Source organism: Miniopterus natalensis, chromosome 20 (genome assembly GCF_054644295.1).
Source record: "Miniopterus natalensis isolate mMinNat1 chromosome 20, mMinNat1.hap1, whole genome shotgun sequence".
Lineage (NCBI taxonomy): Eukaryota > Metazoa > Chordata > Mammalia > Chiroptera > Miniopteridae > Miniopterus > Miniopterus natalensis.
This window is the reverse complement of record NC_142100.1, coordinates 23835245-23861985: the sequence shown is the minus strand read 5'-3', so window position 1 is coordinate 23861985 and position 26741 is coordinate 23835245. Positions and strand designations below refer to the sequence as shown.

The 26741-nt window shown below is 58.3% G+C and overlaps 1 protein-coding gene across 7 annotated transcripts; it reads right to left on the bottom strand.

The window, feature by feature from the left end:
* Positions 1–485: 485 nt before the first annotated feature.
* On the bottom strand, positions 486–20941 carry RASAL1 (RAS protein activator like 1). 7 transcript variants are annotated; one of them, XM_087828587.1, is made up of 21 exons: positions 20689–20941; positions 16853–16909; positions 14626–14739; positions 14430–14491; positions 13155–13284; positions 11049–11130; positions 10832–10963; positions 10189–10277; positions 9537–9654; positions 9225–9378; positions 8832–8896; positions 8419–8528; positions 7260–7452; positions 5876–6013; positions 5193–5337; positions 3956–4128; positions 2780–2917; positions 2554–2689; positions 1760–1880; positions 877–950; positions 486–625 (listed from the first exon to the last, which is right to left on the bottom strand). In XM_087828587.1, the coding sequence occupies exons 1-21, from the start codon at positions 20751–20753 to the stop codon at positions 486–488; spliced, it is 2436 nt and encodes an 811-aa protein (XP_087684713.1). In that variant the 5' UTR covers positions 20754–20941. The 7 variants fall into 7 exon arrangements, with proteins under 7 accessions (XP_087684713.1, XP_016058579.1, XP_016058580.1 ...); XM_016203093.2 differs by having other exon boundaries at positions 889–950; positions 7260–7456; positions 8420–8528; XM_016203094.2 differs by having other exon boundaries at positions 889–950; positions 2780–2833; positions 7260–7456; positions 8420–8528.
* Between the last annotated feature and the right edge of the window lie 5800 nt (positions 20942–26741).

The window sequence follows — 26741 nt, the reverse complement described above, 5'->3', positions numbered from 1 at the left end:
TTAGGACCATCAGCCAAGGGCAGGGTTCGGGAGAATCAGTGAGATTACAGTGATTGGCAGACATGAAAACAAGGAAGGGCTGAGCTGGTTTAGTGCTTGTCTGGGGCAACAAGGCCACATGGGCATCAGGGATTCAGGTACAGCTGGATCCAGCAGCTCAGGGTCAGGCTGGCCTCATTGGTGTGGGTAGAGACCATTCCATTGAAGCGGAGGCCTCAGGCTGAGCCAAATGAGTCAGGTTCCTTATCCCAGCTACTCCAGTCTGCCTCAACCCAGAGGGTGACTGATTCAGTGCAAGGCTGGTCCCCTTCTTCCATGTTCCAGGTTTTGGGCTTAAAGCCCATGGGACTAGGAGATCCCCAGCAGCTCCAAGCCACAGCATCAACGCGGTATAGGACAGCCACAGGGAGACTCCTGGAACAGGGTACACTGACACAGGCCCAGTAGCTCCTAAGTCTTCCTCCCAGGCTGGCTGTGGCATTTCCTCAGGGCCCAAGGGGACCCGAGACCACCTTCCCAGCCTCCTGCCACTGGAACTCCTCGTGGGCTCGATCTAGGTCTTCGAGCACCTCCAGCAGGCGGGTCGCTGCTTCTCGCTGCCGGGCCAGGGCATCAGGACAGGCCCCTGGGAGGGAGACAGGGGGCCACAGGGCCTTAGCCAGGTCAGGACAGGCTGCCATGACCCACACCCGGTGGCTCGCTTGGGCTCCAGATTTGCCTTGTGCCTGAGAATCCTAAAAGGTACTAGAACCCACACACACAGCCCCAGGCCTGCTGGTGGACTGGAAACAGGAGAGTGACTTAAAGGACACGGGTATGCTTGGCAGGTTGTGGGAAGTGTCAGAGAGGGCAAAGGAAAGGGACCTCAACCCTTACCTTCCGTGGCACTGGAGTCCCCTGTGTCTGACTCTGGACTTGTATCCATGTTGAAATCCTCCAGGAATTTCATCCTAGAAATTGAGAGGGAGAAACACAAGGCTCATCCCTGATTCCCAATCTACTCTCTACCCCAGAGATTCTCTGCTGGTTGCAGGAGACATTACAGGTGCTGACCCATCAGCATCACCAACATCCTCATTGCAGCCAACATGTATAGTCCCAGACGCTATTCTCAGCTCTTCACATGGATTAACTCATTCAATCATCATGTAAAAACTTACCTGAGGTAGGTGCTTACTATCAGCTCCATTGTACTGATGATCATTGAGACAGAGAGGTATAGTAACTTACCTAAGATTGCACAGCATCCTACTAGTTACCATTTATTGAAAGCTACCTATGTGGCCAGGCGCCTACACAGCATTTGACCTGTATTAGCTCATTTGATCCTCAGGATACCTCATGGGGCAGGTACTATTACTAACACTATTTTCCCAATGAGGAAACTAAGGTACAGAGAAGGTGAGCAGCTTGCCCAAGATCACACAGCCAGTAAGTCACGAGGCCAGGATTTGAACCCATGCAAGCCAGCTTCAGAACCCACTGTAATGAGTTGGAACAAATCTCTGTCGCTGAATAACAATGGTCCTGAGGCCAGGAAGGGGAAGGGACACATCCATGGTCTGTGCCCGTGTCTCTGGAACCCCAAGTAGTAAAGATGCTAAGATCCAGTTCTGCACTAAGGCCCGCCCGAGGGTGCTTCCCCACCCTCCCTTGAGCTTGCCCCCTCCCCTGCCCCAACCTCAGCTGAGGCACATGGAAGGAATGACTAAGTGGCAGCTGGTCATAGGGGATGGAGTGGGATGAGTGGGGCACCCACCTGAGCTGGTCCCGCCCCAGGAGCAGCTGCCGATACACCATCTGGGCCTCAGCATCAGGATCCAGTGGGTCACTCCAGTCTCCCAGGGTGACAGCCGAGTGTGTGTGGCTACAACCAGCAGCTGAGGGGACATAGCATCATCCATGGCCCCTCCCATTCCCTTTCCAGAAGCCCCCAAGGCAGGCTGTCGCCAGGCCCTGCTCCCTCTGCCTCTACTTCAAACCCCACTGCCTCCACCCTCGCCAGCAGAGCAGCGGCCTCACTTCCCTCCAGCCTCCTCCCACAGTCTAGGCGACGGCCACACTGAGCCTTTTTAATCCCCCTGTCCTCAGTCTCCAGTCCAGGCCCTTGCTCCCGGCATTGGCTCTGCCTGCGACAGTCTTCCTTACCCTCCCTGAGTCCAGCCTCGCTGCTCCACTCCTACTCTCCTCAGGTCACATCTAAGCAGCACCTCCTCCAGAAAGCCCTCCTTGATCTCCTACCCTGGGGCTGGGTCAGCAGCATTCTCTGGAGCCTCAAAAGCCTCATCTTGGCACTTAGGAAGCTGTGTTACAAGTGTCTGGTTATTTGCTCGTCTGATGCCTGCCTGTGTACCACTAGCTGCCTGGCGCATAGTGGGTGCTCACATTTAATTCTCACAAGACTCCAGGAGGTAGGCACTGTTAACCCCATTTCACACTCGGGGTGACTGAGGCATAGAGAGGTTAAGTAACTTGCCCAACGTTGCACAGCCCGCCCAGCCAGCTGATTGACAGGTGGGGAGGGCGGAGCCTGAGTCCGCCCCGCCCCCTCACCTGAGCGCTCGGCCTGGAGGCAGCAGGTCCAGCGCGCGCCCCGGAAGGCGCCCGGGTGGCAGGTGGCCAGCTTGCCGGGGTTGGGGGCGCTGGCCTTGCGCAGGGCCGACAGCCATTGGTTCAGCTCGTTCACGTTCTGCGGGGAGAGGGGGAGGGAGCGGTGAGGGCTGAGGGGGGGCTCAAGGGACGCCCTCCCCCCCCAACACACACCCTGGCAGTGCCTCACTTTGCACTGGAGGTAGGTGGTGTGCAGCGTCCCGGAGCCGTCCTGCGTCACCACCTGCATCACGTGCGGCAGCTGGAAGGCGCCCTCGTCCACGCGCTCCACGGCGCGGATGTGCGCCACGGGGATGGAGGAGCGCATCTGCGGGAAAGGACAGGCGCTGCGCGGGGCGCGCGGGGCCCCAGGGGCAGCTTTCCTCTGGGGGGCGCGTCACGCGGTGTCCCCGGGGATAGGGGCTATCACCCTGTGTATCTGAGTCCCCGAGTCCTGCCTCATCACTCTCTAAGTGACAACTTCGCTGGGCATCAGTTTCCTCCACCACCACTACCACCATCGTTGTCACCATGGCACTTGGGATGTGATTCTAAGCGCTTCCCATTTCTGAAGCCGGGCCTAATATTCTCTCCAATTTGCAGATGAGGAAACTGATGCACAAGAGGATAAATGACACCCCTTCCCTCCCCCCCCCCAGGTCACTCATCTGGTAGAGCCAGAATTAGAACCCAGGGAGCTAGAATCTCTGCTGACAAAGCAGAGCCAATAGGCTGGCGCCCTCTCCACTGTTTGCTATTATTATTTGTGGTGCGTACACAGAGTGGGTAGAACCAGTATGTGTCTCTGTCTGTGCTGGACTCGAATGGCAGCCCCATGAGAACAGCGTTTCCGTCTTGTTTGCTGCCGTATCTCCATGCCCAGAACGCTGCGTGGTACGTAGTAGGCACTCAATAGGTGTTTGATGAGTGAATGAGTGAGTGAACGAATGTCCGGACGTGCGTGCCTAACAGCCCGGCAGGTACCTCCGGTGAGCAGATCCCGTTTGATGGGAGTCTCTATGGTATGTGGGCGGAGACCGGGCTGGGAACAGCTCAGGGTGCTTAAGTATTGTCCTTGTCTTGTGCGTGTCCACATCTGGGTGGGTACGTCTGGGCCACTCCAGTGCATATGCTGAAGTACATTTGCTGATGAGTGTGTGTAGGTTGTACGCCTGTCCCTGGCCTGGGCCCACATTGACCCAAGGGTGTGAGCAGAGCCTGGCCTGAATTTGAACTTGCCAAGTTACTACGGGGCCTTGGGCAAGCCCTTGCCCCATCGTGGGCCTCAGTGTCCCCTTGGGTGCAAAAGGTCGCTCTCTGAGTGGGCCCCCACTGGGAACCCCTCCCCTGTGGACTGAAGCCCCACCTGCCACTCAGGACTCTTGGAGTAGGAGAGCATCTCCCCACTGAGCCAGAAGTACCGCTTCTTGAAGGCAAAGCGCGTGGCCAGACTGGTGGGCTCCTCCTTGCGCTTCAGCAGGTAGCCTTCCCGGACTGTCACCGAGGGCGGGACCAGGGCCCTGGCCGGGCCCCCAGCCTCTGGGAAATGGGGAGAGGGGACAGTGAACCCTTCCTGCTCAGGCTCCACCTGCCCTGGCAGCACGTCCAGGGTCTCATGGATGAGCATGATTCTCTGCTCCGGTAGAGCCAGGAGGATGAGTCCACTCGGCCTGATGGTCCCTCCTGCCTGAGGGATCTGCAGGCAGTGGCGCAGGCAGCCAGCAGGGGGAGCCATGCCTCTGGGGTCAGTCCGGAGCCAGACACAGGCTCCTCCCCAGCACCACAGGGACCCCTCCAGCCACAACCAGGGCTTGGACCCAACTATCTGATAACCTGGGCCCCATACTGTGATATGGACCCAACCCCAACTCTGCTTAAAACTGTCCTGTGGCTCCATGTCACTCCAAGTCAAGGCCCAAATCCTCCCCACTGACTACAGAGCCGGGCACAATCTGGCCCCCTCACCTCCCCTTTGCTCCCCCTCATTCACTCTTCTTTACAGGCCTCCTCACTGCTGCTCTCTGTCCCCACCTCAGGGCCTTTGCACATGCTGTTCCCGGCCTGGAACTCTCTTCCCCAGGATCCTCATGGCTTGCTCCCTGTCCTCTTTCGGGGCTTTAATTTCACTCTAGTGAGACTACTTCTGGCCACCCCATCTGACAGTTTGACCTGCCACCCCCACCCCAACGTTCCCTCCCCTCCTTTACCCTTCCCCCTTTGCACTTATCACTGCCTACAAGGCCAGGATTTGCTAACTCATCTCATTTACAGCCTGTTGTCTCCACTAGGATGAAACTTTCAGGAGAACAGGAATTTCTTCTGTCTTGTTCACTGCTGTTTCCCCGGCACGTGGAACAGTGCCTATCACATAGTAGGCACTTCATAGATGTTTGTCAATTCCATGAACACCATGCCACAATCCCCACCTACATCTCTACACTGGCTGGAATGGCAGAGTAGGCACCAGGAAGTGTCAGTTGACTGACTAGCTGACACACAGGTCCACAGTCTCAGTGCTAGGGGTGGGGGAGAGGTGGAGGAAGGGCAGGTCCCAATGGCCTAGGGCAGGGACAAGCCAGACATGGCAGGCCACCGGAACTCACCCTCCTCCCCATCCACATTCACCAGCTGGTCCAGGAAGTCTCTCACACGGGAGATACTCTGCAGCAGGAAGGGGTGCAGGGGGGCCATCCACAGCTCCTTGCCCTGGCCCAGCTGCTGGCCCAGGTTTCCGATGCTCTGCACAGCCTGGGGCAAAGAAGCAGGGGATGCCAGGGCCAAGGTCACTGCAGGGGAGGGGAGGCCCTCTGTGTACCCAGAACAGAGTCCCAGAATCCTGGCTCCCAAATCAGTATTCAAAGAAAGGAGACTCATAGCAGCACCTGCTTTGGGCAATATCTGTCCCCCTCTGTGGACAGACGTACATCCCCAGTGCCCTTATTATTCCATTCCCTCCTGAGCCCAGGGCCTCCTACCCAGGACTCGAGCCCATCAGAATCTCAAAATGTGGCCACTTTGCAAAGGCTGGTCTAATTTATACTAAGGTGTAAATGACTACTAGCCCACTTCCCACTTTCCTCTGGGAAGGGCCAGGATTTTGTTTCAAAATAGAAAACGAGAGAGCATAATGAATGCCTTCGCACTCAGGATAGAGGCTGCTGGTGGTGTTTCAGACAGGTCTCTCTGGGTCTCATCTGGGTCTTACGCAAGTCTGGCCTCCCCACCCTGTCCCTACCATGCTTTCCCCTGGCTCAGAGCACCCAGGATGGGGCCCCACCACTGGCACCTTGGCGAGCAGCAGCAGTGAGCGGCCGGTCTGGGGATCTGCGTGCTGGTCCCGGAGGTCAAACAGCTTCGGGGTGAGGATGGCAGGGGCAAAGAATCGCAGGAAGAGAAAGCCGCTTATGGCCAGGTACTTCACATCCTGCCGAGGAGAGCAGCGAGTGAGAGCCCCTCCCCCCGAAAACCCATTTCCCTGCTGGGAAAACTGAGGCAGCAAGGACTAGAGACTGGTGGTGCAAGAGGAAGCGAAATGGGAGATGGGTCAGGCCATCCTGGTCGGCCTGGGGGCTTTATCTCCTTTTGCTAGATGAGGAAACTGATGCTCATAGTGAACCAGCTGGGCTGGCTCCAGAGCCTGTCCCGTGCGCACCCCCAGCCCCAGCCTCTGCCCGGTATAAACTGTAAAGCGGGGTGCCTGTCTATGTGAGTCCCAGGCCTGGCCACCTGCAGGTAAGGCATAGGGGACTCAGGAAAGGGGTGTGTCTCCATCCTGGGTGACCTGGCTCCGCCCAAGCCATGCCCCTCTCACCCCTCATGCTCACCGGCTGTATTTAACCTGAGAGTGGGCTCAGGTGTTTATTTAGAGGCTGGATTCACACACGAGACAATACCCTCCCTGGTGGGTGCCAACTCCCTGGGCCACCTCTGTGTTGACAGTGAGCCCTACTGGGGGCTGGGTACCTGGAGCTGCCCAGAGGGAGGGTCTCTGCCCCCACTTGGCTCATCTGGAACCCTGAACTGCCCCCAAGGTCACCACCCCCGCCCTCCATGTTCAAGGGTAATTTTAGCTTCCCCCTTCCCTGAGGAGGAACGGGTGTCCGAGAGGCAGAGAAAGGGGCTCCCCTGGGTTCCCCTGACCCCATCCAGACTGGGCCTGAAAAAGTCCCTGTTCCCTGCCCAAGCCTTTCCCACTGTGGGGGCTGAGAACTGGGGACACTCGGGTGTCCCTGATATTGGCTCCACCCACAAGGGCCAGCCTGTCTGGGGAGCTGGCCTCCCCTCCCCTCCTCCCTGCCACAGCTGTGTCCCACTTAGTGCCTCTGCCGGCAGCCCAGGTGAGAGCCCAGCAAAGTGGGGCGTCCCAGTTTGGAGGCCACTCCTGGGTGGGGGGAGGCCAACTACAGGAGAGAAAGGAGACACCCCCGCTGGGAGTCTGGAGGCCTTGGCCAAGGTCTTTACCCCTCTGAGCCTCAGTTTCCCCATCCGTGAACAGGAAGCGGGGAGCAATGTGGCATAAATGAGGAGCTCTCAACCCAGGCTCCAGGGATGGGCCACAGAGTACTTTGGCATGCAGCCCAGTTTCCGGGCCTCTCCACGGGCCCCTGGACAAGCTCCTGCCCCCCCCGGCCTCAGTCTCCCCATCTGCCCAGTGGGAGCGCCCAGCCCACCTTGTGCTCTGCCTGGGGGAAGCGCTCCTCCACGCGCCGATGCAGCTGCTTGAAGGCGAGGCGCATGGCAGGCGGGCAGCGCTCCACGGAGTCCACAATGGCATCCACGATGGGCCCCAGGTAGCCCGTCAGCAGCCCCAGGCTGGCCTCCCGCACGTGCTCCTCGGAGGGGGTGCCCTTGAAGGAGATCCTCCTGGGGGAGCAAGCGGAGCGGCTCTGGCTCGGAGCCCAGCCCCTGCCCACTCATAACCCTCCAACGGCCCCCACTGGGCTAGACAGCACCCGCCTCCCACCCACCACCACTGCCCCTCCTGCCGTTCCCACCCGCTCCTTGCCGCTGCTTAAACACCGGCAGATCGTTCTTGTCTGGGAGCCTTTGTACGTGCTGTTCCCTCTGCCTGGGACACTCTTGCTCCCACATCAGCTTAAATGTCACCTCCTCAAAAAGCCCCCCCCCCCCACACACACCATCACAGACCTTGGAGCAAAAGGCATTTTCAGCATGGACATGCCAGACACACACTTCGACCCCAGGGCCTTTGCACTTGCTCGTCCCCCTGCCTGGAACACTCCTGCACATGACTTTCTCCCTGGCCTCCTTCAAGTGTTTGCTTAAATGTCCCCTCCTCTGAAGCTGTCCCTGTCACCACCCTATGGTACAGGCAAGCCCCTCCCCTGCTCCTGGCACTTCCTGCAACCTTCCCCAGCTTTATTTTCCTCCATTCTATTGACCGTCTGCAAGAAACTTCTTCTTTAGTTTATCATCTGTCTCCCCCCAGAGGAGAAGGTTGTCCATGGGTCCTGGGCTGTGAACTCAGTGTTCAGCCCTGCCTGGCACACAGTAGGTGCTCAAGAATTGTTTTGCCGAGTGGACGGTGGAGTGGCACTTTTCTGCCTGCAGTCTGGGCTGTGCGTGTATAACTCAGTTCATTCTCACAGCCCTGCAGGGGGAAGGAACTTGCACACCAGCGGTGGCAGAGCCGGGGTTTGAACCCAGGGAGCTCAGATTTCCGAGTCCTGCCTGGAACCACTACACCAGGCAGCCCGAGGATGAGGTGCCCACAGGGAGACTTTGAGGCGGAAGAAGGCACAGGCCCAGCCTGACAGCTCCAGGGGCACAGGGGCTGCCTGGGCCAGGGTCCCCCCTCAGCCTGCTCACTTGCGGCCCAGGTCCATCTTGCATGGGTCCAGTTCCATGTACTTCTTCTCTTCGAAGACCCGGTTAATCACTGGCTTCAGGACCTCGTGCAGGTAGGGCATGCCCACGAGCTGGGGGCGGGGGGCACCACACGGGGCGGGGCTGAGGGTGAGGCCGGGGCGTGCCCGTGAGCTCGGGGCAGGGGGCACCATGCAGGGAGAGGTTCAGAGAGAGGCCAAGGCATGCCCGAGGGCTGGGGCGGGGGCACTACCCAGGGTGCCACTCAGGGTGAGAGGCCAGGCACCCACAACCAGCACCCCGGCTCAGCTACCCACAGCCACCTGAAGCCAGCCAAGCTCTGGGGTCCAGGAAAGCACTGGAAAGGGATCCCCTTGAAGCTGTCCCTGGGCCCCGCCAGGCCTCTGCCTACTCACCTTCATGAACTGTTCCACTGACTTGGATGCCAGAGAGTTGGAACGGAAGAGGGTGTTGGGGTCGGCTGGGAGGGCAGAAGGAAGGGTTTTCTGGGGTTTGGGGGTCCGATCCACCTCACCCCACCCACCCAAGGTGGAGGTCAGGATTCTTCCAGCCTCAGGAATCAGGAGACCTGCAACCTCAGCTCTATTCACAGTACAGAGGCCCAGGGTGGTTAAGCGATCTGTCTAAGGTCACACAGCTCGAGAGTAACAAAATCAGCTGGCTGGACCCCTCCACACACACGCGCACACATAGGAGCCCCTCTTCCACTGAGCGCCCCCTCACTCCCCAGAGACCCTCTGCAGACTCATCCCTGGGGAGTGAGGTCCAGGGTCATGCGGGCAACTCACTGGTCCTCGCCAACTCACGCCGGGTGAGATAGTCCAGAAAGGGCCCAGCCAGACCCTGGCCAAGAAAGAGCTTCACCAGCTTGGTGGCAAGGTCCTGGCGGCAGTCCCCTGAGGTCAACTCCTCCAGCAGAGCCAGGGGGCTGGAAACATCTTCCTGGGCAAGGACAGGAGGCAGGAGAGGTGGCCCAGGGCCCTGGGACTCCAAAGCAGCAGAGCCTGCATGGGTTTCCCTGAAGCAGGGGGAGGCCAGGATCCGGATCCCCCCCGGATCTTCCCCCAGCCCTGGCGCCATTGCTTGTCCGCCGCACCCACCTCCACCGGCCCCTGCACGGACTCCATGAGCAGCTCCAGCAGCGGCCGGTAGCACTGGGAGGGCAGGACCCGGTCCTCGGTGAGGCGCACTTTCAGGCGCAGGGCGCCCAGGTGCCCCCTGGCGGGGGCAGACCACAGGCTAAGGATGGGAGCGGGTAGGGGCGGGCGCGGGAGCCGAGGGGGGCAAGCGTGAGCGCGGGTAAGGAGCGTGGCGATTTGCGAAACGAGGAGAGTGGGAGCAGGTGTGCGCAGGTGTGAACAGGCGTGGCCAAGTCTAAAGAGGTGTGAGCCGGTCCAAACAGGCATGGGCCAGGGCAGGCAGTGTGAGCAGTGTGGCCGGCGTGGACAAGCACGCAGGCGTGGACAGCGTGGGCAGGTGTGGGCAGGTGTGAACGGGTGTGGGCAGGTGTGGAAGGACCGAGGGTTCTGATCACACATCAAGTGTGAACTGGCAGGTTCGCGGGTGGAACGGGTACAAGGTGGACTCGTTTGGACATGTGTCAACACAACCGTGAGACATTCGCAAAGGTCTGCTAAACGAGTGAACAGAGTGACATGGTGACAGTTTGCCGGCTCACGTGGGCACCCATAAGGACCCACCACAGGCTGAAGATGGTACCCAACATAGTCTCCTCCCTCGGCCCACATTTACCCAGAATCCTCCTCAGCTCTGGGAAAGGGCAGGAGACGGAACCAGCCGTTGGGTGGGTTCTGCTGCAGGACCTTTGGGGGGAACTCCACCTGTGGGGGGCACAGGCCCTCAGCCGAGCCCTGCCCAGCCCCATCCAGCACTGGAAGAAGAGCTCAGACTGCCCACCCAAGGAGGGGAGGCCTAGCCTGCCAGGGACCATCTCTTCCTCCCCCACCATGTCCCATGGACACAGCAGCAGTGCCACTCCCTCCCCCAGTCCCAAATGACTAGTCCTGCAGGGCACGAAGGGACTCCAGGGACACTTATTTGAGAAAACTGAGGCTCAGAGAGGTGGAGTGACTTGCCCAAGGTCACATAGCTGCTAGAGAGCATGTCAGACTGGGCATATTTTCAGCTCTGTTCAGGGACACAGTTGCATCTATCACAAGGCTAAAGACAGCCCAGAAGGCCGCCAAGCCCTGCCCCACCACCTTTGAGAGCCCCAGTCTCCCCAACTGTACAATGGGGCAATAGGACTCCATCCCCCTGGACCTGGTGAGGCAGCCTTCACATCTATCCTTCTGAACCCCCGCATACCCAGCCCACCTCCCTTTCCTTCCTGTGGGCAGTGGGGAGCCGTGGAGAGTGGTGGGGCGGTGCTCACCATGCCCAAGAAGTCGTTCTTGCCCACCATGTCCCAGTCCCAGAGCTCCACCCGCAGCGGGGATGGGGCGCCTGGCATTTCCCGTAGCTCCAGCACCTCATCCCAGTGTGGGAAGCGAGTCTTCTTGATGGTCTGGGGGAGGAGAGGGGAAGAGAGAGCTGACAGGGACCCCACCACCCAACACCCCACTCCTCTCCAGCCCCCCTCCACCACTCACCGAAGTCTCCAAGCTCTGGCTGCCCCAAAACACACGTGCGAATGGGTCAGATGTGCCAGAGATGTCTCGGGGGGCCAGGTCCCTGGGGACAGATGAGGATGGGAATGGGGAACACAGGACCCTCAAGGACCAAGACCCAAGCTGGACCTTGGAAAAGGGGTTCAGGGTAGACCATTCAAATGCCACTGATTTCCAAGGTAATGAACTGCTCCATTGTAGGGACCCAGGGGGAGCACCGGTCACCATGCCCGTCCAAACCCCGTGTCGTCCTACTGACTGACACCGCCCTATGGGGAGGCACTAGTAATGCCCCTATTTTCCAGGTGAGGAAACTGAGGCACAGAAAGATCAAGTTCTGAATCTCAAAGCCCAGCAGGTGGTGGGGTAGTGGGGAGGGGGAAGGGAGCCTCAGTGTGTTTGGAGCCCCTGGATGGGAGACCAGAAGCCAGGATTCAAAGCCTGACTCTGCTGTTCGTTGACTGGGTGACCCTGGGTATGCTCACTTCACCTCCCTGAGCTTCGGTTTCCTCATCTGGAACAGGGAGTAATACCAGACCAACCTCATGGGCCAAGGGTAAGTGAGATGATGTTCGTGAGGGGCTTGGCATAGCAGCTGGCAGGTGGCAAGGGCTCAGCTCTGTCATTCACTCAACAAACACTCATGCCCACACCCTGCCTAGGACCCAAGAAAAGGCATGAGGCAGAGACCCCTGCCTCTGGTTGTCATGACAACCCTAAAGTCTCGCCCCAGTCAGCCTCCCTCACTCCTCCTTCCTGAGGTCCCCCAAATCTAGGGACCCCCCCAGGGGCTGCTTCCTTCCTCCTGCTGCTCCTCTCCCAGCGCAGCTCAGCATCCAAAGCCTTCTTTGGTTTCCTAGGAGCCAGCCCAGTTGCTAAGCGACAGCAATCGGTCCCTTTCCTGTTGCAAGGATCCTGCACTGCCTTGTGGCTGGGGAGGAGGCCCTGTCCCATGCTGAGTCCTTTCTCCTGTCCCCTGCCCCCCTGGTACTCCTTCATCCAGACTCTAGGCAGGGATGCCCAGCTGGGGGCAGGAATCTGGAGGTGGTGGGAGAGACACAGAGAGGGCAAGAAAGGACTTTAAAGTCACACAGCAAGCTAGAAATTGAGATCCTCCCCAACCTCAGCAAGAATTGGCCTACAAGTGAAGGTTGGGGGAGTAAGGTGTGAAAAAAAGGCAGAAAGACAAGATGGGAGATGAGGGGGGGAAGGGGGAAAGTATTTAAGGAAGCAGAATGATAGGGGAGCTCAGAGAGAGAGAGAAAGGGGGTTACACAGTGATAAACAGGCAGGAGGAAAGACGGATATCCCGTGAGCTGGTGCCCCTGGAGGGTCACTGTGGGTTTTGCTGGTCTTGCATTCTCCTGATGTTTCTTAGGGACAAGACCTCCCCTCCCTCACTCCCAACCCACCTGCCTTAGGTGGGCTGATCCCTCCCTCCACTCCAGGAACTGGCTTGTGACTCAGACCTGACAAATCAGAATCAGTGTAATCGACTCAGAGACAGGCATGTGCCCCAGACAGAGTCAGTAAGAACTATTCCCAAAACGTTGGTTGGAAGTGGTAAGAGATAGAAGTTCTTTTGGAACTGCCAAGTCATTAGGATGGCAGCTGAGGTTGCTGGGCCATCTTTGCCCCAACCAGGGGAGAGACTTGCAATAAAACTAACACAAAAGACAGCTGAGGAATCTGTATCTATGGATTCCTAATGTCACCATTTGAGCACCTGGATCCAGCCATGCCTGAAGCTACATCATTCATATGAGACAATCTGCTCAAGTCTATATGAATTGGGTATCTACTGCTTACAATTTGATTAATACGCTTCCACACTCATCTGTCTGGCCATCCAGAGTGTCTGGCCTTTGGTTGCTGGCCGCTGGGGACCCAACAAGGTTTTTGTTTGTATTTTGACCCCAGGGAGTTGCAATCCAGTGAGCTTGAACTGTTTGCCTACATGGGATCCTGGTTATGAGCACAGAAGTGCTTCAGAAGTGAGGAGATCCCACAGGCCAAGGCAGCTGGCGGCAACGAGGGGATTCCTGCTCATTCTCAGATGACTGCCTACACGCCACACCATGACCATACCTGGCCTTGAGCACGTGGCAGCGAAGACAGCGGCCCCGCGCATCCTCCAGCATCTGCACGGCCAGGTAGATCTCACCTTGCACCTCCGCATCCGGGTCCACACGGCTCAGGTTAATCCAGCTGTCAATTCCTGGAGGGCACAGGCGCTAACATGTGTCAAGCACCTACCATGTACTAGGCATGGTGTGTGTGGTGATTTTTGATTGTGAATTCATGTTTGTTTGACCTCATTCTGTGGGAAAGCCAGCATGAGGATGCTCACCCCTGGAGAGGAGCGGTGCTTGCTGGTTCTGAGCCCCTTTAAGGGTCTCGGTCTCGGTCCAATGGGGAAGTCTCAGGGTCAGTGCCATCTGCCTTGGCCCGAGCTCAAGATTTAGCCTGTTGACTGCGGATTTGATGCTGACATTTATTTTCGGGGAACTCCTTCCTCATTCCCTTGCTGTTGCTCACCACTCCCTGTTAGGTTTTGCTGACGACGGGGGGATGGGAGGAGAATACTGGGGAGTGTCTCTTCTCTACAGCAAGTCCAACAATGTATTAGGAATCCCATCTCATTCAGGGTCTCACTGTGATGTGGCAGGAGGGCCCTTCTGAAGACGCGGTGCCCCCTTGCTGCTAGAAGCGGAAGTTCCGCTTGGCTCTCTCTATTTGCGCTCCCGCCCCCAAGCCCAGGATGCCGTCAGCTTGCTCTCCCTGGGTTACTGCGCAGGCGCCAAATTGATCTCCCAGATCTACTGCTGTCCCACTGTGGTCCAGTGTCCACAGAGCAGCACAGAGATCTGAAAACGTGTCTAATCTCGCGTGTCAGTCCATCCCCCTATCACGTGGCTCCAGTCCATTCACTGTCTTGCTCAAGAACTACCAATGGATCCCCAGTACCTCCAGAAAAAAGTCCAGACCCTGGTCTGGCACCTAGGGCCTTCTCCAGCCAACCCCCACAAAAGACTCCTTCTGGCCTGGCCCACACTTCACCCTGCATGAGAATCCTTAGCCTCTTTGCCAAAGCGAAGTCGCTCTTTAAGGACCAACTCATTCCCCCTCCTCCAGGACACCCTCTTTGACTACACTGCCTGCTTCTCCGCCCACTGTCCTTCCAGTGGTATTCCCCACACCTCCACCCCCGTTTCTGTCCCATTTGAAAACAAAAACGGAAATAATTTTCCACTGAGGGCTCTGTGTTTCCCATAGCACTTGCTATGCCCTTGCCAATGCCCACCCTGGGCATGGCCACCCCTCCTCCCTCTGCCTGGCTGAGGACCCACACCCCTCGCCCACCTCGGGGATCCGCTGCAATTGCCTCCCTGCTCAGTGAGATCTTGCCGATGATGTCGTCATGCCTGTGGGAAGGGGCAGGGGAGGGGCCAGGTCAAGGTCCCCGGCCCCAACCGTGGAGTACGGGGCAGACATCACGGGTGGGGCCTGTGGGGTGCCCGCCCCCCCGATGAGGGGCTGGGGCCCCCAGCATACGGACCCAACAGCGTCCTCGTCGAGCACATAGAAGGCCAGGCGGTGGAAGTCCAGGGGCAGGTGCACCGTGTACTCCTCCCCCCAGAAAGGGCGCAGGCTCCGCCACACAGTTGCTGTCCTGCAAAGGGGGGTACAGGGGGCTGGGGGTAGTTGGGCTGCACAAGCTGCACCCAGACACACACACATACACACACAGATACGGAAACAGCGACACTCACAGATACAATAAGGAAGCCAGAGACACCTACACAGATACACATATGCAGCCTCAGAAATTTCTAGAAATACACATCTATGTGTTTCTACACACCGACACATGTAGACACACACAGAGACCCACAGACACACTCACGTACATACAGCTATACACACCAGATACACAGGATCACACAAACACCCAGTAACTAACATGCACGGTTCCATCCATCCATTCATTCATTCATTCGCTTCATAAGCACCCCAACTGGGTACCAAGCCATGCAGGTGATGGGGGATCCGAGGAAGAGATGCCAGGCCCATGATCCCACAGAGCATCCCCACCCGCAGAAGGCGGGTGCTCTCTCCTGAATTCCTATGACACAGTGAAAGAAGTCCTGTGACCGTGGTTGGCTCAGTGGTATCTGGTTGGGTCTGGGAGTGGGGACAGGAGGGGTCAGGAAGGGCCTCCTGCAGAGCTAGTCAGGCAAAGTGGGGAGAGAGGGTGAGGACAAGCATCCGCATGGCTGGAGGAGCATGTGCCAAGGTCCTGAGGCAGGAACGAGCTTGGTGATTTTGAGGAACAGAAAGGTGCTGGCTGGGAAAGGGGGCGTGTGAGGGGCCAGAAGAGCATTAAGTGAGCAGCAGCCAGAGCAGGGGGGAACCACAGGAGGGTTAGGGCCCGAGACAAGCTCAGAGACAGACACGGACGTAGCGCACCTTCACCCGACACCCCTGCGGACGCACTTCCCTTTACCCACCAGGAAACAAAGAACCTGCATGCTCAGGGCAGACGCACCCAAATGTACGGCTGCAAAATTTGCTTCGCACACGAGCCACTCCCATCTTCCTTCCTATCACACTTCCCCAACAAAGCGTGTGGGCGTGCACACATTGCACACACCCGCACGCTCTGCCCTCCAGCCCAGGGCCCCACCATCAGATGGTCCCTTTTTCCCAAGCCCCCCCTCCTCCCCTGGCCTTTTCCCAGCTGGAAGTCCCTCAGGCTCCCCAGCCCCTGAGGTGGGACTCTCCTCAGAGCCCAGAGAGGGGGAGACAGCAGCCTGAGGTAACACAGAAAATCAGTCTGCGGGTTTGCAGGGAAGGGGGCGTCATGAGCACAGAGAGGACGATGGGGGGTCAGCCGGGGTGCTGTAGGCTGACCTTCCCCCATGTGGGCTCCCTGCCCCCAGCTCCCAGCCCATCTGGACCGGAACCCGCGCCGGCAGCATCCTGAATCCTGCTGTCTCCATAGGAACCGAGGCCTCAGCCATCCGCCCACCCACACCCCTCAGGCCTTCGGGGCTGAGAGCTGTCCCTTGATCCGCCTGCGGGGTGGGAACCAAGCACGACCCAGCGCGATGTCCCCCTGCCCAGACTCACTCACACACTAAACACCCTCACATCCTCACATGCGTTGACATTGGCGCCTGGATACCCAAATAAGCTGGCAACAGTGCACACGTGTGTACGGGGCAGCCCATGTGTGTGCACACACATGCACACAGACCACACACCGATGCACAGTGACCCTGTGAGCCTGCACACCCACAGGGACACGCATATCTGGACACCAGCCCTCCAACACCCCCACGAACGCTCACGAGCAGGCCCAGCTGGGTGCACACGCACACGCACCCTGGTGCCCGCAGCACCCAGCAAACAGGCCGGGAACCAGCCAGCCCAGCCAAGCGTGAGATGCCCGCCCCTGGGGAGGCCACCATGAGAGACACAGCCTGGCAGCTGCCGAGTCAGCCCCAGGGAGCCAGCGGGGACATCGTCAAGTCCAGGGGGAAGGTGCAGGCCAGTGGGGCCAGATAGAGACAGGAGCTGGTGGCCCCAGCTGTCCAGTCCTGAGGCCGGGGTGCAAAGTACCCACCATCAGGCCTGCAAATCCACCCTTGGGGTAAGTACCACCCTCCCCCAGCTCCTCTTTTCCCCGTGAACGGGTGTCTGGACTCCGCAGGCCTAGAAGGTGCCCTTCCCCCGTCCCCGGCCCTGCCCTCCTGGCCCAGGCCACCCCTCCAGCTCCTCACCTGGCTACTACTTCGTCATCCACCTTGATGATGCAGTAGGGGTCGCTGCTCCCAGACCTGCGCAAGGGGGAGGTTCGGGGAGGGGGGTGAGAGAGCAGTCATAGGTGGGGACCCCAATCCACCTTCATTATACAAGAGGCACATCTGAGGCCCAGAGAGGGCAGGGCACTTGCTCAGGGTCACACAGAAAGCCCAGCTTCAAGGCAGAACAAGGCCTGGCTGCACAGCCCACCCACTGCGACCCCAGCCCACCACACATGGGCTCCCTGGGTGTCCACCCACAAAAATAGGACATTGAGGCTCAAAGCAAGAGAGCTCAGAGTCCCAGCCCCAGGGAACCCAAAGCAGAGGTGACGAGTGGGTGCTGGGCCGGCGTCACACCTGGCTTCCCCACCTGCTGGCTGTGGACCTGGGCAAGTCCCCTCCCCTCTGTGGCCCTCAGTTCCTCTGCTCCATAAACCAGGCATAACATCAACACACACCTCCTGGGGCAGATGGAGGAGCTTAAAGAGACAATATGTGGTGGGAGGCACCACAGGCTCCCCCCAGAACTCTCCCCTCAGGCGCCTCACGCCACCCTCTGGGATAACCTTGCCCCTCCAGTTTTTCATTTCAGTGGCATTTTCCTGGGCAGGGGGCGCACATTGCTCAGCCTTTGGTGGGGAAGGACCTCAGCAGACTCTCCCTGCAGGCACAGACCAGGCACCCAGACCTCAAAACCCAACCAACAGGACAGATGTGCCCCATCCCCTTCAGTAGCCGTGAGCCATCAGCCAACCAAAGCCAGCTGCATCCCCCGCCTCATGATAAGAGTTACCTGGCTGCACGGCCCATCCCATCTCCTCCCCTCGGCCCATCATACAGGCCTCCTGTCTCCCACCAAGCTCAGTGCAGCCTCAGGGCCTTTGCACCTGCTGTTCCATCTGCTGAAGACACTCTGTGCCTGATCTTGTCATGGCTGGCTCCATCCTGTCATTCAAACTTCACCCTCGCCTCAGTGACTCCCAGTGACCAGGGTAAAAATGATCTCCGGTGCCTCTGAGCACTGGATAGCATCCTGTTCCCTTGTTTCTCTCTGCGTTAAGAGTCTGTCTCCCGGATCCCCGTAAAGTCTGAACTGTGAGCTCCCTGGGGGAGCTCCCCTTCCCCACCCCAACTCGACAGAGTCAGGATCCAAACCCAGGTCTATAGGGCTCAGTGCACATGCTCTTAACCAAGGCCACCTCCAGCCCAGTTCACGACCCCTTCCCCAAACAGCCCCACCCTCCCTCTCTCTGCCACCCGTCAGTTCAGCTTGTCACTGATCCACAAATGCCTCAGGGATTCCAAGGAACAGGGACACTGACACCGGGAGCTGGCTCCAACCTGAGGCTTGTCTGCTGGCTGAACCCTCCTTGTGCCTCAGTTTCCTCCCTGGAGTCCTTCCCTTAGCTCCCCTTGCTGGGTCCTCTAGTCCTTCATTTCCCCATCTGGTCCCCATCCCTGAACACCTCACACTGGGCAGTGGCCTGTGTCTGAGTTCCTCTCTGGGTTCTCACCTCTGATCCCCCTTCCGTGTAGTGCCCTGGGCCTCAGTTTCCCATTCTGGCCCACTGGGCTGAGTAACCCCAGGAGCTTCAGTTTCCCCACCTGGCTCCACCTACCCCCGGATACCTGTGGCTGGGTGACCCCCTACGTCTCATTTCTTTCTGTGGGTTCTCTATCCCTGAGCTTCTTGAAGGCAGGCTCCCATTCCTCAGTTTCCCCAACTGCAGCCGTGGGCTGGGATCCCACCAGCAAAGGGCTGGGAGACGAGCCCCCTCCTGTGGACCCCGCCTGACCCCAGCCCCTCCTGGGAGCCACCCTCCCATGTCAGCTGCAGGGCTCTGACGCACGAGGGCCTTATCAGGCTCCCATCAGGTAGGGGCACCGGTGGCGGGAGGAGGCTGCCCTCCAGACCTCTGATCTCTCCAGAGCCTGGCCTCTCCCACGGCCCCTGCCCCACCGCAAGCGTGGGAAAGCAGGCCCTGTGGCCCTTGCCTGTCTGACCTGGTGTGTGCATGGGAGTAGTCAGACTTCCAATCCCTGTGCGACCTCAGGCAAGTGACTTTGCCTCTCTGGGCCTCAGTTTCCCCATTTGTAAAATGGAAATGCTGATAGGACCATAGGAAGTGTCAAGCACAGGACCTGGCCTGTAGTCAGCCCTCGGTGACATGCCTCTGTTATTAACGATAATAGTAACTCTAAAGTTATTCACTGTCTTCCTCTTATGCCAGTTCCAACCCCCTAAAATCTGGTGAGGCTTTGGGAAGAATCCAGACCCTTCTCCTTAGGAGAGGGGGGAGAGACACAACCTAGCTAAGACTCCCCACAGGCGGGGAGATCCCAGCGTGCTCTGAGGAGAGCCCCTCTGAAGAAGCGAGCCAAGAGCTAGGGAAACTGAGGCAGGGTGGCTGGATTCCCAGCTAGGGTTTGGTGACTACCTACGCTTGCTCTGGGGCATGGCCCACCCCAGAGCTCACCTTCGCCCAGGAACATGGGGAGGAGGGATGGCATGGGAACCAGGCACGACTCAGCTCCCCTCAACTCCCTCCCCAGGGAAGGCAGAAGGAAGGCTGGGGGAGAACATCTCAGAAGGAGGGAGGCAGGGGGCTTGCCCAGATGCCAAATTTGCACAGCAAGCTCTCTGCCTCCATCGATTGCAGGGGTGTGTTTATCTGGGGTAGCCGATGAAGATGGGGGACGCTCTAAGCGGCTCCCCCTTGACACAGCTGCAGTGTTGGGGAGGGGGCAGGTCATGAAATCAAAGGCAGGATGCTCCTTGCTGGGGACCCACAGCTGGGGGACTTAGGGCAGAGCTGGGCCCAAGCCTGGACTTTCGAAATGGCTCAGAATGCAGTTCCTGCTCACCTTGGCCACGGGGTAAATCCTAACAGGCTCCACGCCCTCACAGCTGCTCGGGGCTCGGAGACCCTGTCAGAGCTCCCATTGTGCAGATGGGAGACTGAGACCCAGAAAGAAGCAGGTTCAAGGTCAAACAGCCCATGTCCTGCCAAGGAGCCCTGCCTATCCCAGGTGCTGACACCCTCAGAGCCCCTTCTGGGCTCCAGGCCAAGCAGGAGGGGGACCCCCCCACACCATTCTGCTGATTTGGCAACTGCTGACTCAGCGGGAGGGGGGGGGCACAGCCAAGGACTGGTACTAAGGGGGCCCCAGGGTTCTCCAGCCCCATCACACCTGGCTGGGGAGGGGCTGCAGAGGGGAGTTAGCTCTCCAAGCCACTCAGCATCCAGGGAAGGCCCCCACTGGTCTGAGAGCTACTGGCTGGGGAGCACAGGGCTCCGGGTCAAGAGCACCCCAGTTTCCCCCAAGGCTGGATGGCTGGCCATCTGGTGACTCTCTGCAAACCTGAATCCCAGATGCACACAGAGGAATGCGGGGGCCACCTGGATCCCCAGCCTTTGTTGACAGAAGCCCACCCAAACCAGGAGAAACCCTACCTCCCACACCTGCCTGGATTCATGGAGTCACCTCCCCATGCCCCCCCCCCAGCCCCAACAGAATCCGAACCTCCAATCTCGAGGGCTGAAGCTCTGGAAGACCCCCTTTAATACATCCCAGGAACAAAGTCATCCCCCCTTCCGAGGGGGTGGCAGGGCGGGGCGCCCCCCCCCCCCCCCAGGACAGCGCTGGGCATGGGGCCTCTCGCCCCGCGAAGGTGCATCTGCCCCAGTACCGGGCCTTAGCCAGGAAACCCCCGCCCATTTCACCGACCCTCTCTGGCGGGCGGAACGGGCGCCCCCCCCATCCCACGCCTGGTTCGCCCCTCACTCCAGACTCGCCCCGGGAGTACTCACACGTCCTTGGCGGGCAGCGCCCGGCCCTCCACCACGCGGACATTCAGGGAGCTGATCTTGGCCATGGCGCCCAACCCCAAACTTTCCGGACAGGAGGGCGCCCAGGTGCCGAGGCTGGACCGCGAGGGGAGGTGGGCAGAGAAAGGGGTCTACATGTCACCAGCTGCAAGCCTGGAGCCCTGTCCCGGGGTCCCAGCGCCACCTGTCCGGATTGCAGGTAGCTAGCTGGGCGGGAGGTTTTCGAAGGATCGGCGTCCGCGGAGGGGGCGACACCCACCCTCCCCCGGACTCTACAGGTAGGAGCCGCGCGCGGAACGGGCAAAGCTTGCAGGGAGCACCGCCGGCTTTTGCCTCCCCGTCTGGAGCTCCCGGTGGGCGGGCGGGGCGGGCGGAGGGCGGAAGGGGGCGGCCCAGAGCCCTCCCCCCAATCCCGCCTCCCGCCGGGGCCCCCGCGGGTCCCCGGGCCCCCTCGCGCGCTCTCTGCTGGCACCGCGGCAAAGCGCACCAGCGCGCACCGGCCGCGGAAACCTGGGCGCGCCGAGGCCGCGGCTGCCAGGTAGGGAGCGGCCCGCGGCCGCGATGGGCGTGGCCGGTGGTTCCTGGTGAGTTGGCATTGGGCTCAGAAAACGCGGTGTGTCCCCCGCCTGCCCTCCCTCCGGCGCGCTCGCATCTCCGTGGCCCTCCCGCGCCTGCCGTCCCGGCGCCGCTTCCTCCGTCCCACCCCCTGGCCCTGGCCGGGAGCAGTATCCCCGGCCGCCGGGAGGTGTCGCTAGAGAGAGCGCCGCGCATTCCCTGGGGGTCCGGGCCGAGCGGAGGGAGGGGCCGCGAACCCCCCCTTCCATCTCTTAGTTTCCAAAAACACCCAGACTGTGCGAGCGGCGGCACCCACGTCACAGGCTGGCACTGCGGGGGAGGAAGCCGCCGCCGAAGGGGGAGGGGAGCAGCCGCTACAGCGATGATAAAAGTCGTTTACGATGTTTGAACACTTACCTGTGTGCCAGGCACTGTTCTAAGCGATTTCCGAGTTTATCTCGTCTCCTGCCTTCACAGCAACCCTGTGCGCGGCAGTGCTGTCCCATTCCTCCCATTTCCTGGCTAAAGAAACCGAGAGGCAGAGGGATTGGATAACTTCGGGCAGGTCTCCGTCAGTAAGTGGTTTGTCTTTCTGGATTTGAATCCTGAGCCCCGCCACTTGGTCGCTGTGTGGTCTTGGGCGAGTCAACGTCTCTGTGCCTTGGTTTGGTTTTCTCGTGTGTTCTGAGGGATCCTAGTGTCCACTCATGGGGTTTGGAGAGAATTGGGGGAGAAGCAGATCCTGGTCTCAGAACAGTGACTGGCACTTGGGAAGCTTCAAAAGGTGTCCGATATTATTTATTGTCCTTCAAGGCATAGCTCAGATGTCACCTCTCCTGGGAAGTCTTCCAGGATACCCTCCCACCCAGACAGAGGTTTTCTTCCCCTTTTCTCTGCTCCTGCAGCTCGGGGTTTGTGCATTTTACAACTTTTCAGGGAGATAATATGACCGGAAGGGCCTGTCCCAGGGCAGGTACTTACACACACTATTTCTTCCCGTGAGTTCGTTGTTTACCTGCCTAAGAGCTCTTAGAAGGGCTGGTGCCCGGCCTGAGTCACTCGGTCAGCCCAGGGCTGAGCACCAATGGGAAGTTCCCTGCTGAATGAGTGTGGGAGCCAACGCCCAGACCGGACTGGGAGGGCTGCACAGCCACAGAAGTAGCCCAGTGATCTGCCTCCCAATCTCCCCCCTTGACCTCCCACCCAGCACCCAGCCAATCACATGAGGGGTTCAGAACCCTGGAATTCTCTCCCCAGTTGGCCACTGTCTGGTGAGTCCTCCGATTTCCAAAGTCTGGACCTCAGTTACCCCATCAGGGAAATGGGTCTAGCAGAGCTGGCCCCAAGCCTTAGAAGTATTGCAACATCCTTCAGGTGGAAATGAGGGGTGATTCAGGGTTGAATTCAGAACAGTGGTAGCCCCAAGGGAGTAGTTAAAGCACCCCCATAATCATTAGTAGTCACCCCAGATCCTCACCAGTGGGAGATGGCACTTGCTCTGTGAGCACTACTTCAAGACAGGTGCCCTGGCCCTCCTCCTGCAACCTAAGAGGGAACTTTTGGCCGGACCTTTTTCTTTCGAGATCTGCCAGAGACCACAGATAGGCTCCCCAGCCCCTGGGGAGTGCTGATGGAACCTAAGGGGCCTAGCTCTGGGGCCACCTGGGATGCCAGCCAAACTACCACGGGCCATATCAGCGTGCCTTCCAGAGCTGAGCAGGAAGTGACATTCCCAGGCCCCCCTCCCCAGATCCCGGGGCGGGGTGGTTACAAAGGTTACGGACTGCGGCAGCCAAGCCTCTAGGGAGCCAGCTCTGTCACCTGTCCAATATTTGGTGCCTGTCCCTACAATTCCCCTGGGGCTGTGGCCAGAGTCCCCAACCTTTCCAAATGGCCTGGCCACTTCCTGTTATTGTGATAAGCTTTGACCCAAAACCGGCAGAGGGTCTGAGGTCTCCTAGAACAGCCTCTGTCAAAGGACCAAAGGGGGAAAGGTGGCCAGAGAAGGCATGTGACTTGCTAGAGGCCACCCAGCTAGGAGAGCAGAGGGCAGGCTCATGAGCACCCAGGCCTGGGCCGTCATGTGGGAAGGGTCTCCTTTCTCGTGGGACTGTTGTGAGAATTAATTAAGGTGGCAGTGGAAGGCATCATCCCTGGCTCACAGTAGGTGCTCAAGAAACGGTTAACCTCTTCCCATTTCTCTTCTGCTCAGATCCTTAAAGGCAAACTCAGGATCACTGCCAACTCCCTACATAGTCTAGCACCATGCCATGCATACAGCAGGCGCTTCATAAAGCCTTAAGCAGGAGGCAGTGCTGAGCTTGGGATTTAAGAGCAGAGGTTTTAGCATCCAGCCAGCCTAGGACTGAATCCTAGCACCTACACTTAAGAGCTGGATGTTCTTAAACAAGTGAGTTATCCTCGTGGTGTCTCAGTTTCCTCATCTGTAACCTGGGGCTAATACTAGTAGCGCCCACCTCATAGGGTGGGTGTGAGGGTGTGATGGAGTGTCATATGTTTAACACAGCCTGGCATACAGCAAGTGCTCAATAAGTGTTATGGCCATTGTGTGATGTCCCGAACCCACCCCTGTGCCTGACACTGAGCCCCTCTTGGTGATGGAGCGCTGCGGCTGGGGCAGAGCGCCAGGCCCAGCCCTGAATTCCAGGGATGGATGGGGCAGCCACACTTCAGTGGCCAGTGCAGCTCCGGATTGCTGAGCTGGGGGAATCTGGGAGTTTGCATCCGGCTGAGAAATCTGATAGAGAGATCCCAAGATAGTGTTCCTGCCGCCCCGATGGGCCCCACTGCCCAGGGCTGAGCCCTCCCCTTCGTGAGATGCTGGGCCTGGGGCCCTGGGAGAGCTCACAGGCATGGAGTAGAAAGGATTCTGATCCCAGAGCAAGGATCAGGCAGGGTCGAGCTGAAGTCGCTCCTGTTGGCCCATGAGAGCTGACTGTGCCCCTGCCTCCCAACTCCAGGTTCAGCAATGCTATGTTGGGAACTAAAAATCAACCATGGTAGGAGAATTTACACCATGGAAATTGGCAAATGCCATATATATATTTTTATTTTTTATTTTTATTTTATTTTCTGGAGACTTAGTTTAACAGCACACCACTGGTCACAAAGTTTCCTGGCCACATGGCCCTTCAGACACCACTCCTGAATGCAACACCCTTAAGATTTTACTCAGATCCCCACAACCTCTCCCACACTGCCTTTTCCCACCTATTTCCTTGTTTATGTCACATGGATACAATTGAATAAAGACCAGGAGGGGTGGGGTGAAATAAAGTAAAGACAATGTAATAGCTGTTTAAAATGATGTTCTCAAAGACTATTGACAGGGAAAATACCAAAAAATGTAAAAATCCCATTTAAGTAGTGGGGAAAACACAGTCTGTACAACCATACATACACCCTGATCCTGATGCCATAAGTATATTTATATATAAGGTATCCTTTTTTATTCAACATTATGTTCTGAGCACCCACTGTGTTCTAGACAGTGGGGACCCAGTGCGGCATAGGACAGCCCTGCTCTTAGGCGCCCCCAGCCACGTGAGGAAACAGGCGAGTAATGTCCCGAGAAGAATCCACTCAGCGGGGGGGGGGAAGGACGTGAAGACAGCAGGCGTGGGGGGGAGAGCGGGAGGGCTTTCTCTGGCATCATGGTTTGTACTTCTTTTATAATAAAAAAATAATTTGGCTCCATCTGGTTTCTGAAGGCACCGCAGATGTTTTGTGGCTTGGCCCCCAGCCTCTGGGAGGCCCCGGGTGGCGGCTGGGGAGGCAGCGAGGTTCGCCCCGAAACCCCCGCCCACTGGCACCGCTCTGTGACCTTGGTCTCTTGTCCCCTTGTTTTCGTGGTGATTTACACGCTTGTCTTATCTCCTAAATGTCAGGGCCAGTGTCTGATTCATGCCGCGCCTCCCACACTGCTTGGCACATGGGAGAGCTTCAGCACACCCTCTGCGGAGCTAGCTGCGACTCAGTTCCCCTCAAAGGCTGGAATCTGGGATAGATGAGAGGAGTCACGGCGTTTTCCCCTTCCTTTCTCCCCACGGTGCCTAGGATGGCAGCTTGACCATTACCAACCTGCTACCTCCCTCTCCATCTTCCCCCCCAGGCCAGAAGGCAGACACCCCTCTGGCTCCACAGACTTGTCCCTCTCTGGACCTCATCAGTTTCCCCTCCTGGGAAGTAACGCCAGGTCAAGGTCGGAGCAAGGCAGGCAAGCCCTGGTCCAGGCTGGGGCAAGAAGTGTGTTCTTTGTCTTGGGGACACAAAGCCCCATTTGTGATTGCCGGGCACGAATGGAGGCAGGGAGCCACGTGGGGCAGGAGGCAGCGGTGAAACCCCCTCCTGCAGGCTGGCTGCCCAGGAAGCCGGGCGGTAAATCCCCTCCTCCCACGGCCTGAAGACAGGGTGCCTGTCAGTCTGTACCCCGCTTCCGCCTTCCTCAGCCCTCTCCCCCACAGTTCCCCCCCTCTCTGCACACACGGGTGCCTTGGAATGGAGAAGCAGGAAGGGGGAAGCCACCCAAGCCTGAGACTTGGGGGTGGGGAGAGTGGATATTTCCAGAGCTTGTGGATTTGGGGCCAAGGGCAAGGCTCCCTGAGAAGCTGTGTCCTCTTGTCATTCAGCAGCCCCTCCCCACCCATCCCCCAGGGCCTGGGGACAGGGACAGGTGGAGGCTGGGACCTCAGCCTCGGCAGTGTGGCCGGGAGCACCAACAGGACTTGGGAACGTTTAACGAGTGTTGTTCATCCATGCTCTGGAATGCTACTTAGCAATCAAAAGGAACAAACAGGTACACGTAGCAACGAGGATGGCTCTGGGGGAAATGAAACTGAGCGAAAACAGCCAGCCTCCGAAAGGTTCCAATTATATAACATCCTTGATGTGCTAAAACCACACAGGCGACAACAGATGAATGGTTGCCAGGGGTCAGGGAGGCGGGAGGGGGGAGCTGGTTGTAGCTACACATGGGTGGCAGGAGGGATCTTTGAGATGAATGTTTCGTATCTTGACTGTGGTGATTACCAGCATCTACACGTGATAAAATTGCCCAGAACTAAATACACAGTCGTACAAATGAGTGTGTGTGAAACTGTGAAATCTGAATAAAGTCAATGGATTGTATCCATGCCAGTTTCCTGGTTGTGATAGTGTTTGGTTGTGCAAGGTGTCGCCATTGAGGGAAAGGGCATGGCACCTCTCTGTGTTGTTTCTTAAACTGCAGGTGAATCTACAATGATCTCAGAATCAAAAAGTAATTCACATAGCTACACATCCATCAGGATGACTGAAAAACCGGCAAGACCAACTCCTGGCGAGGCCATGGAGCCATCAGAGCTCTTTTCCATTGCTAGTGTGAATATCAAAATGGTAACCCACCTTGCGAAACAGTTTTGTTTTGTTTTGTTTTTTAAAGGTATTTTGTAGTTGTTGTTTTGTTTTTTATTGATTTCAGA